The following is a 16,840-nucleotide window of genomic DNA, read 5'->3' as shown; positions in this document are numbered from 1 at the left end:
CGGTGCGAAGCCTCAGGGCTCAAGTTCCGGGCTGCGCAGGTCGCCGCACCCCTGGCCACAGGCTCGCCGCGGGGTGTCCCGGGGAAACGCACCGGCAGCCCCTCGGTCCCTAGTCCCTCTCACTCCATTGGCCCCCCGGTCCCCGCCCCGACGCCCCCTACCCCCCCCGCCTCTGCGGCCCAGGAGTGGCGTCAGCACGCCTGCCCCGCGTGGGGTTTAAATGCCCACTAGCGGGAGCCCGGGCGCTTCCAGCTCGGAGCGCGGTGGCGGCTGGAACTGCAGGGGTGGGAAGGCCGAGTGCGAGCGGGATCCCGAGCCGCGGAGCGCGCTGCCCCTCGCTCCGCCGCGGATGACTCGGGAGCTCGGGGCCAAGTGGCGCCCAGGCAGCATCCCTGCCCTCCGCCGTCCGAGGAGAGTTGACGATAAAACATTTAAAAGTCTCCGCTGCGGGAAGCCATGAGCTGTCTGGATGTTATGTACCAAGTCTATGGTCCTCCCCAGCCTTACTTCGCAGCCGCCTACACCCCCTACCACCAGGTACGTGTCTCCTCTCGTTCGGGCCGCGTAGACAGGTGGCGCGCCCCGGCGACCCAAGTACTGCCAGTACTCCGAGGTTCCCGGTACCTCCGCGCCGGTCCAAGGGAGGCCGACCAGCTTCAGATGCGGGGATTGCCAGCGCTGCCACCCAATAGGTTGAGCTAACCCCTTTAGCTTGCCCGTTTGCTCTCTCGGGAAGGCAGCTAAGCCCTGCTAATGCGCGCCCCGGATTTCCTGGGAATAATCAGACCAGGATCGCGCGGACCGCGTTGTTTCTTTGGAGTGTGTTGGACTACAGATTGTTCCGAGCCCCGTGCCGGCTCGTGGAGATGTCAGCAAAGCTCACGCAGAGAAAACCAAACTTTGGTCCCAAACGTGGGAGTGACGACGAAACAAAGGCAAGGGCCTGCCTCTGTCTTTCTGAGATGCAAAGATTCGCGTTCTCATCCATGTAAGCTTATCAAAGCCTTTTTTATCCCCGTTTCAATTCTTAAGCGATCAGACCAGTTAATTTCAGAACCAGCGAATTCGTTATAAAGAGAACCGCACGAAACTGGCTAACTTTATAATCTTTGTTTTGCAAAGTTCTGGGGAATATTATTGACCCAAAGTTCTGGGTACGATTGACCCGGCAGGGGCTAGTTTCATAGATAATATTAATACTTCGCCTTTCGCTAGCCTGAGTAGCTGAATCCCGCTGCCCTGCCATCAACAAACCCACTTTCGAGAGAACCACTGGCCCCGGTTCTGCAAACCCTTCAAGTTTTAATTATTCCAATTTTTCTATTATCTGGGTATTTTCTGATTGAACATTCTTCTTTTCAGTCCTCGGCTGATGTAGTTGAAACTGGTGACAGTAGTCAAGGAAATGAATAAGATCATACACTCCAGTGGGTGGAGGGGGGATCTCCTAGGAGTCCTGAGCAGGCTCCAAAGTGAGAGTCTGGACTCCTGTTTTGAGAAAACTGAAATACACCGCAGTGCCTGAGCCCGTTTTTTGCCAAAGTTTGCTTGCAAAATATATATTTGAAATTTTCCTGATGAATTGATGGTGGAATGGGTAGATTTTGCATTTTGGTTTTTGCTTTTTCCCCTCCTCCTCTCCTTTGTAAAACTTTGCAACTAAGAGTTTATGTAGTCTCAATGTTAACTTTAGGAATCACCTTTTAAATGAGAGTCTCTCATTTTAAGCCAAGTGGGAATATGGTAGAAATGGTGATGTAGCTAAATAACTTTAGTCCTTTAGCTTCAGTGTCTAAGATGAGCTTCTTCCCAGGCTGGGAGTATTATAAAGACAAAAAGGTGGGTTGGTTTTCTATCTGTTTGGTCCTTTCTTCTCCCTGACCCTGGACCAATCTATATCACCAAGATCTCTGTTCAGTTTTGTATGATCAGGGTCTCCCTTGAAGGACACCTCTGTCTGCATATTGCTTTAGCATTGCATTGTCCGTTCCTCGTTGCTGAGAAAATGTTTTCAGCAACCACACTTGGTTTTGTAAATCACTATCAGACAGTCATGATTTACCCAACCTCACAGCCAAGATCATCCTCTGCTTCTCTTCTTTTTTTTTCCTCAATACACACTGATGGTGAGGGTAGAAATAGCCCACTGGCTTTTCCTTTCTCAAAAGAAGGTCTCTCTAGAAGCTGAGACTTTTAAAATGGCCAGTTCATGGATGACCACATACCAAATTCCATTTATTAAAATGATCCATACCACGTTGTTATTCCATGTTTTTACCCCATAGCAGTTCTTGCATCCTGGTTGTGTGGAGCTGATTTTGTTACCTTCATGTTCTATCACGGAGATGCTTAATCCTGCATCTTGTATATCTGCCCTGAATTCTCAGCAAGGAACAGTCAGGCTGTAACTGGACTTGGGTGCCCTTTACCCTTGGAGCCTGATTTTAAAAATATATCTGCCTTGAGCCTGCCTCTGCGGTCAAACTGCTTAGCCTTCTTCCAGGACCTTCACCCTGACACCTTCAGACAGTTTTCTCTGTGGCCTAGCAACAATTCTGGGGAGACAAGCTCCAAGAAGGACCTCATCTCTCAGGAACCCCACCTTTGCTCAGCTGCAGGTTGGAAGGCCTGTGGACTGCGGCCCACATTATTGAGGTTATTGAGGACCCCGCACAGGCACTCACAGAAGGCAGTTGCTCCTGGTTACCTTAGGGATCCGGATGAGGAAGTGCAGTCCGAACCCAACTTGTTATGTCTTTTGAAATTGACTTCTCTATTATTTCTCCTTTGAGCAGAAACTAGCCTATTATTCCAAAATGCAAGAAGCCCAGGAGTGCAACGCCAGCCCCAGCAACAGCAGCGGCAGTGGCAGCTCCTCCTTCTCCAGCCAAACTCCGGCTAGTATAAAAGAAGAAGAAAGCAGCCCGGAGAAAGAGCGCCCACCAGAGGCGGAGTACATCAACTCCCGCTGCGTCCTTTTCACCTATTTCCAGGGAGACATCAGCTCCGTTGTAGACGAGCATTTTAGCAGGGCCCTGAGCCAGCCTAGCAGCTATTCCCCGAGCTGTTCAAGCAGCAAAGCCCCGCGGAGCTCCGGGCCCTGGCGGGGTAAGTACGGGCCTCACCAGCAAGAGGGGGTTGAGAGCTCGCACAGCCTGGGGTCCACCTGCAGAGGCGGCTGAAAGAACTATAGGTGTTAGAGAAGAGGTGAGATGGGGCATCGGGGGAGAGTAAGGAAATCGGAGGACGAATAGATACAGGCAGGCATAAGATCTCTTCTTGAGGAAGCAGAGCAGAGCAGTGGCCTAGGAAAATCAATAGCCCTGAATTGGGAGCCCTTGGTTTGTGCATTGGATTCCACCACTCCCTAGCAATATGACCTTGGGCAAGTCTCTTAACCTCTTGGAGGTCACTCTATTTACTGGTCTCTAAAATTAGAATAACACTTGCCCTCTTAACTACCCCTGGAGATGACAGTAAGGCAACTAGAAAATATATGTAAATGTGCTATGGAAATATGAGGTTTCCAACAGTCTCCCAAGTCAGGTGTGGGGGTGGGGGGAGGTCGATCTTCAAGTACAATGGCTTTCGGGGCCCTTAGTTCCTTTCTGAAAATGTCTCCAAAGAAAAATGTCTGAGAATGCATTGCAAGCAAAACCTGCTGAAGAGTCTCCTAAAACCTACTTATGCCTTTTGCCAGATTTCAATTAATTGTGAAATCTTGAAGCAGAGAATGTCTTTCAATAAGCAAGTAAAGTAAAAAAGAAATAAGACTTAAAGGGTAGCCAAAACACATCTAAAGGTTTTCCCCAAACACATCCCCTCTTTATTACTTTACCATTCTCACAAAGCCCTGCTTTAGCTACCCTGGGACAATGGCTTCTTGGACAAGTCAAGGAGCTCTTGTTCTATTCTGAAGTCTCCACCTCCTTTTATTATGGAGACAAGGGTGGAGGTAACTATTTGGTAAAATTTCTCACTAATCTTAGTTTTTGATGTGTACCAAGATGAGAAATGAGGACTTTATTGTAAAAAGGAAAACAAGTATTACATTTTGGGGGAAATGACAACCATCGACCTTCCATTTTTTTCTTAAATCCGATAATTTGTACAAACCTTGCCTAGACAAGATCCAAAAACAAAACATTCCTGTTATTCTCCAGTTGCCTAAATGTTTTTAATAGACTGTTCACTACTTAGAATGCATTTTCGAAGCATTTTAAATTATCGACTATGAAGTGCAGATGCCTTCTTCAAGGTCCTTTTCATTAAATGCCTTTCCTTCCTTTCCTCCCCACTAAAGGCAACAAATTTGATCTAAATGCTGCTCGCTTAAAATGCTTCCAGACACTAGGGGTCAACAATGACACGGACAATAATAATTATTATAATATTCCTGGGGTCCACACTTTGATGCATAAAGTTTGTTAATTCAAACGGAAAAGACTTGTCCGTTAGTGTCCCTCTGTTGCCCTTTTAACATGTCAAGTTTACTTTCTAGGGAGGGGGGGAAGCTTTTTGAAAGAAAGTTTCTAGAAAGGAGGCTAATAATAGCAAGACTCCGAAATATGTCGATGGACTTCCAGTCTATCAGAGGCCTTGGAGGGGCACGATTTCTGGAGTAAGGGAGGCTGAAATGCGAGAGTGGGTAGTGAGATCGCTAGGCGACCGACCAAGAGTGGGAAGAGGTAGCTTTAGCTTGAGAAGAGGCTGCAGGCCGGGAAGGCGAGGCCGTTTCTGGCCCGAGGTGGCCCGGCTCGGAGTCCGAGGGAAGCTCCCCGCGCCCCGAAACTGGGGCTGGGGAAGGAAGCTCCGCAGTCCCTCTCCCCGCCACTCGCGGGGTTCCCGCAGCGGGAATACGTCCGCCACTTGCGAGGGAGCGGCGCTCCTCCCGGACCTCGCGTTCCCAGGCCGCAGCCCCGCGAGACAAGCGCCCTTCCAGCCCTTCGCCCAGCCGGAGCCATCAGCTCTGCGGCGGCAGCGCGGGGTCGGTCGGTGACCGTCTCCCGACGGTGACGCGCTCCTCTCTCTCCCTTCCCTTCCCTCCGCCTCGCCCGCCCGAAGACGGCTCCTACCCCATGAGCCAGCGCAGCTTCCCCGCCTCCTTCTGGAACAGCGCTTACCAGACGCCGGTGCCCGCGCCGCTGGGCAGCCCGCTGGCCGCCGCGCACTCGGAGCTGCCCTTCGCCGCCGCCGCCGCCGCCGACCCCTACTCACCGGCCGCGCTACACGGCCACCTGCACCAGGGCGCGGCTGAGCCCTGGCACCACGCGCACCCGCACCACGCGCACCCGCACCATCCGTACGCGCTGGGCGGCGCCCTCGGAGCCCAGGCCGCCGCCTACCCGCGGCCCGCCGCCGTGCACGAGGTCTACGCGCCGCACTTCGACCCGCGCTACGGGCCGCTGCTGATGCCCGCCGCCTCCGGGCGTCCGGCCCGCCTCGCGCCGGCCCCGGCCCCCGCGCCCGGCAGCCCGCCCTGCGAGCTCTCCGCCAAGGGCGAGCCGGCCAGCGCCGCGTGGGCCGCGCCCGGGGGACCCTTCGCGAGCCCCGCGGGGGACGTGCCCGGGGGTCTGGGCCTCAGCGTGGACTCAGGTAAGCGGGAGAGGGGATGTGGCATCCCCGGGCCCCTCCTGCCCTGCGCCCCAAACTGGGCTGAGCCGGGGACCCCATTTAGTTCTCCTTGGAGACCCCAGTGACCCTGAGGCGTGAAGGTCTGCACACAGCGGGGTTGTGTTTCAGCAGACAGATGACTCTGTCATCGGTGTGGACAAAATGAGAAAGTGGCCGGTTAATATTACAGAGGATTTTTTAAGAATAAAATTTGTCAGAGAGGTTCTAGCTCTGTGCTGTTCAGTACCGTAGCCAGCAGCCACGTGTGTCGGCTGAGCACGTGAAACGTGGCCAGGCTGAATTGGGGTGTACTCTTAAGTGTATAATAGACACAGGATTCAGGACTTTGTCCGCAAAAGGAATGTAAAATTCATCTCATTATATTTTATATTGATTGCATGTTTCAACATTGCACACTAAATATATATTGGGTTAAATAAAATATATTACTAAATTAATTCTCACCTGTTTCTTTTTACTTTTTTTCAATGTGGCTGCCAGACAATTTAGAATTATACCCATGGCTTCCATTGCTTCTATTGGACAGCGCTGATCTAGAGTACCTGCTAAGAATGTAGTTTAAAATCCTTTACAACTTGAGGGGCACAGAGGGTCTTGTCACCCAGTGATAGTTACAAGTCATACAAATTTGACCCATGACTGATAACAACTTAATTGCCAAATGAAATAAGTTTCTTGAAAACAGAAAACTTAACAAGAATATGTTGTTAGTGATAATATTACGTCCCTAGCTTAAAGAGTTGAATTTGAAAGGTACATTCAAATAAGGCTTTACTTTTTTGTTTGCTTTATTTTTAGGGCAAAATGAAAAAAAAATTTGCATAATAAATGGGATTGTAGTCTTGCCCCACTCTCTGTTCCCTCAGGTGCAGATGTGACATTTGTTTGCTTTGCTTTTACTTTCATCCATGCCCTTTAGATGAATTCTGTGACTTTCACAATAAAACACTGGTGTTTGTCTTTCTCTTTCTTTAAATACCTTGTGCCTTCCCTCCCCCACCCCCTTCTCTCTCCCTCTCTCTGTCTCTTCTCCCTCTCTCTCTCTCCCTTTTATTTTCTCTCTGTTTTCAGGTTTGCAGCCTCAGGACAAAAGCAAGGATCTGTACTGGTTTTAGACAACCCACCTTCTTCCCTGTAGGTCTCTGCATAGTGCAATTGGTGACGCTCAGAGCTGAAATCAAGTGGGTTTGTAACAGCTTCTGATCTTGGTTTGCAGCTCGTCGTTATTCCCTCTGTGGTGCATCCCTCCTGAGCTGATCTGCTGACCTTCCCCCTGCCCCTTCCCTTCTGACCAGCCATGGAGGCTCAGCATCTGTGCCTCTCACTTCATGGATGAGGACTTGGGGGAAGGCAGAGACTTCAAACTGCTCCGTGTATCGGGAGAATCAAAACACACGCGACAGAATTTTCATCTAAAAATAATGCCTTCTGCCAAAAGAGCAGACCCAAAGACTCTGAATTAAGCTCAATGACTTTTGGGCAAATCACTGGAACTATCCGTGGTGAGATCACTCAGGTGACAAGATGTCATGGTTTTCTTGGAAAGAAGGAAAGAAAAAAAGAGACGTTTTGGTGTGAATATTTTTTTTATGCTGGTGTGAATTATTTCATTAAGTAGTGGGATCACAGCACTGCTGACGTCAATATCCTCACATTGAAAATGTCTTTGTATTTGCATCGAAGACTGTATGGTAGAGAAATCAAAAGAAGCCAATTCTTTCTTCCTCACCTGTAGCCTCCAGCTCCCTTCCTGCCCACTCCCTCCCTGCAACACCCACTCCAGACACAAAGACACACCTTTTCCTTCGGACTGTGAACATGGAAGCCTCAGCCTGAATGTGAGTGGCAAGTGGCTTATCTGGAGCCACCTGCCCAAGTCTTACTGAAATGCAGCTGTCGTAGGACAACTGTTTAAAACTCCAGAAATACATCGACCAAGGTGGCACTTCCCAGTGTTTGGCACAACAATTGCAATTGCACTGGATATGTTTTATACATGTGTGTGTATATCATATTTTTTACAAAGGACATTTTATGATGAAAGAAAAAACTCTCTCTGCCTTCTCTCCCACAAGTTCTGTCCCTCCCTCTATCCTCCTCTGGATGAAAGGGGAAAAAAAATTAAGCCTCGAGAGACCCCAATGGTCTCCAAGAAGAACTAGGAATCACCACAAGGGGAAGAGATGTCCGTGGAGTCTCGGGTACCTCAGATATTCTTCTCAGTCTCTATGGTCATGATTTGATCACTTTAGTATTGGGACAGGGGAAGGGGGTACATCTGTGGGCAAAACTGAAGGTGATGAAGAAGAAACGAACATTAAAGATGTTTGTTTACCACTAGGTTGCTGTGTTATTTCTTCAAAGGAAAACAAATGTCTTAGTTTTTCTCTAATAGAATAAAATAATTTATAGTAATATGACCTGATGTCAGTAAGTAAAGTCACTTTGTGTAAGTATTTTTGGTTTTCCAAAGTGTTTGCCATGCCATGAAATCTGAGAACTCCTTTCCACCTTGTATCAACCTTGGAGATGAGAAGTTAGGTATTCCCTCTCTGTTTCATAAATGAGAAAATCATGGCCCAAGGAAGCCCGGGTTACCTGATAGTCCTCATCAAGTAAAAGAAATGTATAGGAAAACCGACTTGTGCACCACTCAGTCAGATACACACATTATTCTCCAAAAGAGAATTATCGTTGCTTCCTAGATTCTAGACTCTTAAAGATAGTAAAGTACTCAGTTTAAAAATGTTTTTGAAATCTTGGTTGATTTATACTTCGATCAGCTAGGCTAAGAAACCAAACATACAACTAAGCCAAAAAAAAAGAATTTATTAAAAACTTAATGGTTTTATGTTCCCTTGATGCCAAGGTTGTGTTCTTTCCCCTAAAGAGAAAGAGTTAATGTTGTGCCCAAATTGCCCTTGAACGCTGTTAAAGCATAAAATATTAATTCAAATCTTGATCTTCATTATAATGTGTCTGATTTTTTGCAGCCCCATTTACTGTAGCCCGCCAGGCTCCTCTGCCCATGGGGATTCTCCTCCTCCTTCATTGTAACACAAGAGGCAAATACCATTTATCTTGGATAGTATTCTCAAGAGTTGGTTGCAGTTAGGGGACCTTATTCAGAGCATGGCTTAGCAGAGTTACCCATCTCTTCTTTCTGTCATCTGGTACCTGTTAAGTAGACTGTGATCATTAAAGAACCTGCTACTGGTTTTGCTCAGATGGAAGGTACTATGTGATTATATTTCCCCAGATATGATAGCAATCAGTAATAACTATTAATAATTGCATTGTATATAGCAATAACAAATATTAATTGTTTATCATTTTTCCAGGCACTGGTCTGAGGGCTTTATATATAGGTTAACTCCCTTAACCTCACGACAATTCTGTGTGGCACTTACTACTACAGAGGCTCACAGAGGAGGAATAATCTGCCCAGTCACATAGCTAGTAAGTGGCAGAGCCGGGAAACCAACCCAGGCATCCAGGGGGCAGAGACTGTGCTGTTACCCACAGCAGTAACTGCTGATCCACTTCTGACTTGTCTTGAGATGCTCAACTTTGGGCTTACTTTCTCCTCCACAGAAGATGAATAAAGAAGGGAAGAGAGGCAGGGCAGCAAAGACTGGCACAGTAGAATGTACAGAGTCCCAGGTCTCAAAGGAAATATCATAGGACATTGTCCAGACTCCTACTTCCAGACCATGCACCCAGATGCCGATTTCCATTCATCTCTAGGAAGGACTTATTATTGCATCTCTTATTAATTCATTTCAGTATTTTTAGCCGCCTTTGCTCTGAAGCTCTTCACACCCAACCTAACCAAGTCGTGTTAAGCATGTTAGTCTGAGGTTTGGACACTGAAGCAATAACTAAAATTAATTTTGGACTTCTCTGTGATTTTTTAAACCCATGTTCCATTGGCATGGATCACCAGTGTATACAAGCATAAATAAAATGTGTTCCCTTTGAGCGCACTTTTAAAAACTTGCCGATGAGTGTACAGATGAAGACAGCAAGTATGTTCTCTGCTGGACATCTTTTCCTAGTAGTCTGTTCCCTCTCTCAGAAGCTTCCCTGAGCTCCACCTATGTTAGCACTCAAGATCTCTGATCAGAACCCACAGGGAGCCTTTTCCCAGCCATGAGGTTCTGATTACTGAAGCAGAGCTGCTTCTCTCCTGAGCTGCATCTGACCTGAATATCAGGTTGCTGGTGAGGAGACTCATTCACTGGAACTGGCCTTCGGAGCGGTCCTGAACAGACCTTCCAGGCTGCCGAGCAGGGCTCTGATGACCTGGCGCGGGGAACACACAGAGCACGGCCCTTCCCTCCATGTTTTACGTTCCCGAAGGAGAAATGCAAGAAGCCCTGGGACTCCCATCATTCAGATCTGCGTTAATAGTTTCAGAGGGAACTTTGGTGAATTCGTAGCCCTGACATTTTTTCAACATTCTGTTAGGCCTGCCAAGTCATGTAAAGGATGAAGTCTCATGCTTGTCTTGCATGTTCGTGAAACCATGCAGACTAGAGGAGGCCCTAGTAGTTGAGAAAAAGACATTGAAGGAAAGGAGGGATGCCATGAGAAAGGTAAACGTGATGTGTTTGCATATATTATACCCGGTTGGGGGTCTCAGAGAGATTAGATTCTCCTCTAATTATCCCAGTTGGCACCGGTGTCCTTCTTACCCACGGTTTTCCCTTTGCACTTGGCCTCCGCTGAGGGAGAGGTGACGAAAAGGGGAGAGACAGCTCTCCGCTACCAAGTAATCCTGTTGCCGATTGCCCTCTGGCTGAGAACTCAGTCACCCAACTGCAGGGAACTCTATCTGTTCGACTCCTCTGGTTTAATAGGAGTTGCCGTCTTGTCTCATTTCCCCTTTGAAGTTCTATTTCAATGCGTGGCAAATTCTAGCAATGACTTAAGATTGATTCAGGCCTGGATGGGAGGGAGGGCAGAGGTGGTGGGTGTTGGGAACGCAGACTGCCTGACTGGAAGCTTCCCTTGCCCCTCTTCCTGGGTAAGTACTGCGTTTTCTGTGCCCTTTCAAACTGGGGGAAACAACTCGTAAGGTAATTTTAACCTCCCATTTATTAATACTTAGAATCATAAATCCTGTGCTTATATGCAGGCACCCGTATACCTTCTGTCAAAATAAACAAGCTTTTTTTTTTTTTTTTTTTTAAACACTTAGTGATTCGTTACTTCAGAGTTGGAGGAGATTTTAAAAAATAAAACTTAAGCTCCTTTCCATATGAATGCCGTTTCCATAAGCTGCATTTTTAAACATAACTCACCTGGTATCAAAGCATGGAGGAAAAACAGAAAGATATTCGAAAAGACTTTAAATGAAACCAGAAAATATAAGATTCCTTTATAAAATTGTTTTAACAATCAGTGGATCATTTGCATGCAGATAATTCATGTTTTGATTATACCTCTGAAAGTCTTTGCTCTCTATATTCCCTTCTTCCTTGCAAGAGTTTTAGGATTTATCATCATTCATTATTTGTTGCATATTTCTAAAATCTGGAGTTAAGGAAAAAGCATCCTAAAGGCACTATCATTATTACAGTTGCTCTCTGCATGTAACTGATGTTTTGACATTTAAACAAACAGAACAGGGTAAAGCAAACATAAATTTCATACTTCCTCATTACCATTTCTGCTTCCTGTCCCATAAATAAATGAAATTCATAATACAAATACAGGATCCACACGATAGAATCTGTTTATCTATAAATACCACGTACACACACACACACACACACACACACACACACGATAGAATCTGTTTATCTACAAATACCACATACGCACACATGATAAAATCTATTTATCTACCAATACCACATACATTCACACACATCACTAATGTAGGCCTAAAGAGAAATCAGAGACCCCATGCCCTCAGACAGACACAGACACAAATGATTATTCTCACTTGACACCAACTGTACCACTCTTTCCTTGTATTTCACTCCAGCCCCAGAGGGCTGGATCAGGAAAGAGACACTTGATAGCTGCTGTTTCCATGGTTGGAATATTTGTAAAGTTAACGCATAATCTGAAAGCAGAAGCTAATAAATTATAGGGTGCTAATTGGAGCTGGAACAGAGCTGTCAATCATGTTATCCTAAACACAGAGAGACCCTCATAACCTAAAAAGGCAAGGCAGCCTTCAGGAGGAGCGCCCAGTTGTCTCCAGCCTTGACCTCCACCCCAGTGGAAACACTGCATCCAGGCAGAGTGGCCACTGATAGTCGGCAGAGGTGCTTCTGCTAATCCAAGCTCACGTTAAGAAAATAGACACATTCTCTTTGGAGGAAAAGAATTAAATATTTGACTGAAGAATTAATGTTTAGGGAAACATTGTTCAGAGCAGTAAATATAGTGAGTTTACCGGAATAATTAATACTTTGGTAAAACATCATGGATTTTTTCACTTTATAACTTTTAACTCAGTAAGAGAAAGATCTAAAGTTCTCTACACTTGGTGTCATGTTCTACCTTAAATTACAGTGTTTCCAGGCGTCTACCATTGAACTCTTATGGAACTAAGCTCCTCTAAAACAGAAGCAAGTTTCCTTTATCATATTGAATTCATTTGTTTCATCTAGAAAAACAATAGCAGCATATTTTCTGTTCCTTTGTTTTGTCCTTAGAATCTCCTAGTAAGCTATAGTTATACTTTTCTCCCAAAATTTCTGGTTCACTAAAGAGTGATTTTGTTCAAACTATCCTCCTCTGTCATTATTATTTCCATTTCCTATCAAAACTGTATAACTGATAAGTATACAATTGTTATTACCTATAAACAATTTAGGTGAAAGGCTAAAATTTGAAAAACAAAACTAAAATATTAACTTTTTATTTCTAATCATTAGTTGCATGACTAATGATCTAGTTACCACTTAGAGATTTTTACCAACATTTATTTAATGAGTACATAGTTTAGTCTGTATATGTATTTATAGGTATACATCATATATGTATTTATAGCTTATAGATGTACAAATATATATATGTATTAATAGTCTATATATGTATTTAGTAAAACACTCTTTACCTCATAATTTGGAAGCTTCTTTAGAATGCTTCACGTAAAAAATTGTTTTCATTTAGGAAGAACAAATCAAGTATCTTAAAAATGTAAACACATGATTGCTTAAGATATGCATTATAATGGATGGGAATGTCAGAAATTATTTCTTTTTCTGCTAATTCTCATTATTACCGCGTTGCCCTTATTTTTGGCAACGACATTATTGGCCCTTTGCCAGTCATGGTATTATCAAGAAACAGGTTGGAAACCAAACAAAAAATAAAACTTTCTGTTACTGCTTTTTATTTTTACTAGGCCCAATCCTTTTTTTTTTTCCCTTCTAGTGCATTTTACCCACCGTGTAATACATTTCAGAAAACAATGGGATGTTTTGTCATCTGCTAACATAGCATTTTTCTCATTGTACCTGCTTTTGGGGGGAATTTCTTGACTTGTCTGGAAGGTTGTTTCCATATATCTGAAGGTTCTGTATTTGTATTCTTCCACCTTGCTTGTGGACTGTGAAATCCTGTTTTGACCTCAGGCAGTTTCTCCTCCACACTCAGAAACTGACAGAGGGCGTTGACAGATTTGGTAAGAAACACAAAGAACAGGGCTTATGATATTTGTTCCTCCTTGTTCAAAGGCTTCTTCTAAAAACACGTTCTTGTACTATTTGAAAGGAATAAGAAAAGAGTCTAGGGAAGTGTCAGACTTGTATCCTAAGGGAAAACCATGATACAGTTACATTCACTTGGGATTGATGAGAAGGAAATTTTTATTCACAACTTTACACTTAACTGTTTCAAACTCTCTAATAAATTTGAAAAATGATAATATAGGCTCTGTCATCTTTCACTGAACTTTGGGACATCTGGGTATTTGACGTTTAAGGACTGAAAATTTTTTTAATTCACCGGTAATTTACTACCATCTCCTTTTTTTGGGTTGTATGTTTGTGATATAAATTGTATTGAAACTATTTTAAATCAACTGTACTCCCATAAAAATTAAGATAAATAAAATGTATAAAAACTTGAAAAGTAAATAAAGCTTCATTACCATAAAATACCAGGCTGCAGGCTAATAGAGGCTTTGGGTCTCAGGAGACTGAGGTAGAAAGTACAGGTACCACTGACTCTCCATGTGTCACAGAGCAACAACGAGGGCAAGACGTTAAGTTAAAACAAAATTATACCACTTAGTAATGTATATTCTTTAGATCATGAAAGTTTCTGACTACATTTTCACCGCTACTTTAGAGTGCAAATTTAATTTTTGTCACTTCTTTATTAGAGGACTTTCTAATTTGAACTCAATTATACATGCTTTAGAGGCTTCCCTGGTAGCTCAGATGGTAAAGCGTCTGCCTACAATGTGGGAGACCTGGGTTCAATCCCTGGGTCGGGAAGATCCCCTGGAGAAGGGAATGGCAGCCCACTCCAGTATTCTTGCCTGGAAAATCCCATGGACTGAGGACCCTGGTAGGCTACAGTCCATGGGGTTGCAAAGAGTCGGACACGACTGAACACTTCACTTTCACTTTTCACACATGCTTTATTCTCCTTTTTCTTACTTACTTTAAACAGAAAAGTTCTAAAAGTGACATTATAAAAACTGCTTTCCATGTTGTCTGCTCATTTCCTGATCTAGTTCTTATGCTTCCTAGTCCTTATGTCCATATGGATGCTCAGAATAAGGTTAGATCTGGCTTGTCACAGTTCTCAGGAGGACACCCAGCTCACCATCAGATGCTTTCAGTTCAAGGGTACATCATCTAACAATTATACTAGACTGCTCCTCTGTGTTAGCACACTCAGCAATGTCTTTCTTTTATTCTACAGAAGCTTCCTGGTAAATTCCTCCCTCCTGTGCTATTAGGAAACCTTCAACCAACTACCATTTCATCCAAATGCTATCAATTCTTCGAAGTCTCAGTTAAGTTCTGCCTCTTACACAAAGCCTTGTCTCCACACTAGACGCAGTGAGTGGTCTCACCTGTATCAGAACTCTTACTACCTAATGTCTATGCCATGTATTTTCCATTTATTATTTAACATCTTGTGACACAAGTTCAGGATTTAAAAGGTTGCAATAACCCTAAAGAGTATCTTTCTCTCTTGACTTTAATGTTCTTTACCCCCTCAACTAGATATTAAGTACATTGAGCAGGTACCACCAACTCTTGGGAGAAAAATACACAGATTATTGCATTAATTGTTTTATTTTATTATGTGCAAAGCAATTTTAAAATATAGGTTCATCTAAGGTTTAATTACAAGTTGAAAAAAAAAGAAAAATAGTCTAAAAACCTGCTTAAGTTAAAAACAAAAATCCTCTTAATAAAAGGAGTGGGGAGAGGTTCTGTCACTTTTAGGAGGCAATTAGTGTCCCAAGTGGCTCAGTGGTGAAGAATCTGCCTGCCAATGCAGGAGAGGTGGGCTTGACCCTAGGTCAAGAAGATCCCCTGCAGTAGGAAATGGCAACCCACTCCAGTACTCTTGCCTGGAAAATGCCATGGACAGAGGCACCTGGTGGGCCACAGTCCATGGGGCCACAAGAGTCAGACACGACTGAAGGACTGAGCATGTATGCGTGCACACATCCTTTTTCTGTGCTTCTATCCGGATCCTCAGTCTGGGTCTTCTGCTCAAGGACATCCCTTCAACTATTGTCCTCTGTTTCCTGCACCATCATTTCTCCCCCTCTGCTGGATCATTTCCATTAATATAAAAACAGGCTGCAATATTTCCTGCCTTAAAAAAAAGCAACCTTCTTTGACCCCATCTCCTTTTAGTTACTGGGCTTCCCTGGTAGCTCAGCTGGTAAAGAATACACCTTCAATGCAGGAGACCCAGTTCAATCCCTGGATTGGGAAGGTCCCGTGGAGGGAGGCATGGCAACCCACTCCAGTATTGTGCCTGGAGAATCCCCATGGACAGAACAGCCTGGAGGGCTACAGTCCATGGGGTCACAAAGAATCCAACACCACTGAGTGACTTAGCACAGCACAGCACCTTTTACTTAGTAACTCATTTCTCTGCTCCCTTTAAAAGGCAACAGGCCTTAAATGAGTCATCTTCTTGCTCTCTCCACTAACTTTTACATCTTCTCTTGTACCAACTCTAGCTTAGATTCTACTACACACACTTGTCAAGGTCATCAGCTAGTTCTATATAAACCTGAAAATGAGCTTTCAATAATCTTTTATTTCTCTCAGCAAGAGGATGATCCATCAGTTAAGATCCTCTGATAAGCAGATGTCAAGACACATACCATGCACTTGAGGCGTTAATATATTCTAGCAAAGATAGTGGCTCAGATGTTAAAGAATCCTGCAATGCGGGAGACCTGGGTTTGATCCCCAGGTTGGGAAGATCCCCTGGAGGAAGGCATGGCAGCCCACTCCAGTATTCTTGCCTGGAGAATCCCATGGACAGAGGAGCCTGGCGGGCTACAGTCCATGGGGTTGCAAAGAGTTGGACACGACTGAGCAACTAATACTCAGTACTAAGTAACTTAGTACTAAGTAACTTAGTACTTACTATACTAAGCACAATACACAGCAAAGATACTACATCTGGCGTGGCAGCTACAATCAGAGTTAGTATTTGATTTGACTCATGCTACACTATAGCTATTCTCCAGAATCCATGCAGTTTTTTCAGGAGCTCTGGTGAAATAGAAGGAAATAAGACAGAAGCCATGAACCCTGTGACCTTTGGAACGTAAATGCTGGTGCTAAACATTGTAATTCCCCCAGATCCTACTGTATTCTTAACTTACTGTATCGGCTAAGGGAGGGAAGAGAGGAGAGCCACAGTTCCAGAGATGTCTGTTTGGCCTTCCACGCACCATGATACATTTCACCCCACAGGTCAAAGATGCAGTGAGCCAACCAAGTATGTCAATCCCTATTACACATTTTAAAAAATTATTTATTTACCTATTTGGCTGCACTGGGTCTTCATTGCTTTGTACGGGTTTTCTCTAGTTTCTGCGGGTGGGGGCTGCTCTTCATTGCAGTGCTCAGATTTCTCATTGCGGTGGCTTCTCATTGTGGAGCATGGGCTCTAGGCACATGGGCTCCATTAGTTGTGGCACATGGGTTTAGTTGCCCTGTGGCAGGTATGTGGGATCTTCCCCCGACCA

The 16,840-nt window shown here is 44.7% G+C and overlaps 1 protein-coding gene and 1 long non-coding RNA gene across 8 annotated transcripts in view; both read left to right on the top strand.

Annotated features, from left to right (window-relative positions):
• Positions 1 to 245: 245 nt before the first annotated feature.
• Positions 246 to 8,602, top strand: VGLL2 (vestigial like family member 2). Of its 5 annotated transcripts, XM_043439629.1 has the most exons (5): positions 247 to 537; positions 2,796 to 3,108; positions 5,065 to 5,595; positions 6,706 to 6,768; positions 6,851 to 8,602. In XM_043439629.1, the coding sequence occupies exons 1-4, from the start codon at positions 457 to 459 to the stop codon at positions 6,747 to 6,749; spliced, it is 969 nt and encodes a 322-aa protein (XP_043295564.1). In that variant the 5' UTR covers positions 247 to 456; the 3' UTR covers positions 6,750 to 6,768; positions 6,851 to 8,602. The 5 variants fall into 5 exon arrangements, 4 of the variants coding, with proteins under 4 accessions (XP_043295564.1, XP_043295566.1, XP_043295563.1 ...); XR_006263992.1 differs by having other exon boundaries at positions 246 to 537; positions 5,065 to 6,768; XM_043439631.1 differs by lacking the exon at positions 6,706 to 6,768.
• Positions 8,603 to 10,534: 1,932 nt separating this feature from the next.
• Positions 10,535 to 16,840, top strand: part of LOC122422869 — an 88,133-nt gene continuing 81,827 nt past the window's right edge. The window contains exons 1-2 of one of the 3 annotated variants that reach the window (XR_006263991.1): positions 10,535 to 10,663; positions 14,533 to 14,625. This is a non-coding gene — a long non-coding RNA (uncharacterized LOC122422869). Of the gene's footprint in view, positions 10,664 to 14,532; positions 14,673 to 16,840 lie in introns of all 3 variants that reach the window. The other 2 variants (XR_006263990.1, XR_006263989.1) reach the window with 2 other exon arrangements.

Source organism: Cervus canadensis, chromosome 20, assembly GCF_019320065.1.
Source record: "Cervus canadensis isolate Bull #8, Minnesota chromosome 20, ASM1932006v1, whole genome shotgun sequence".
NCBI lineage: Eukaryota > Metazoa > Chordata > Mammalia > Artiodactyla > Cervidae > Cervus > Cervus canadensis.
Note: the sequence above shows the minus strand (reverse complement) of the source record. Positions and strands in the feature narration are given on the sequence as shown.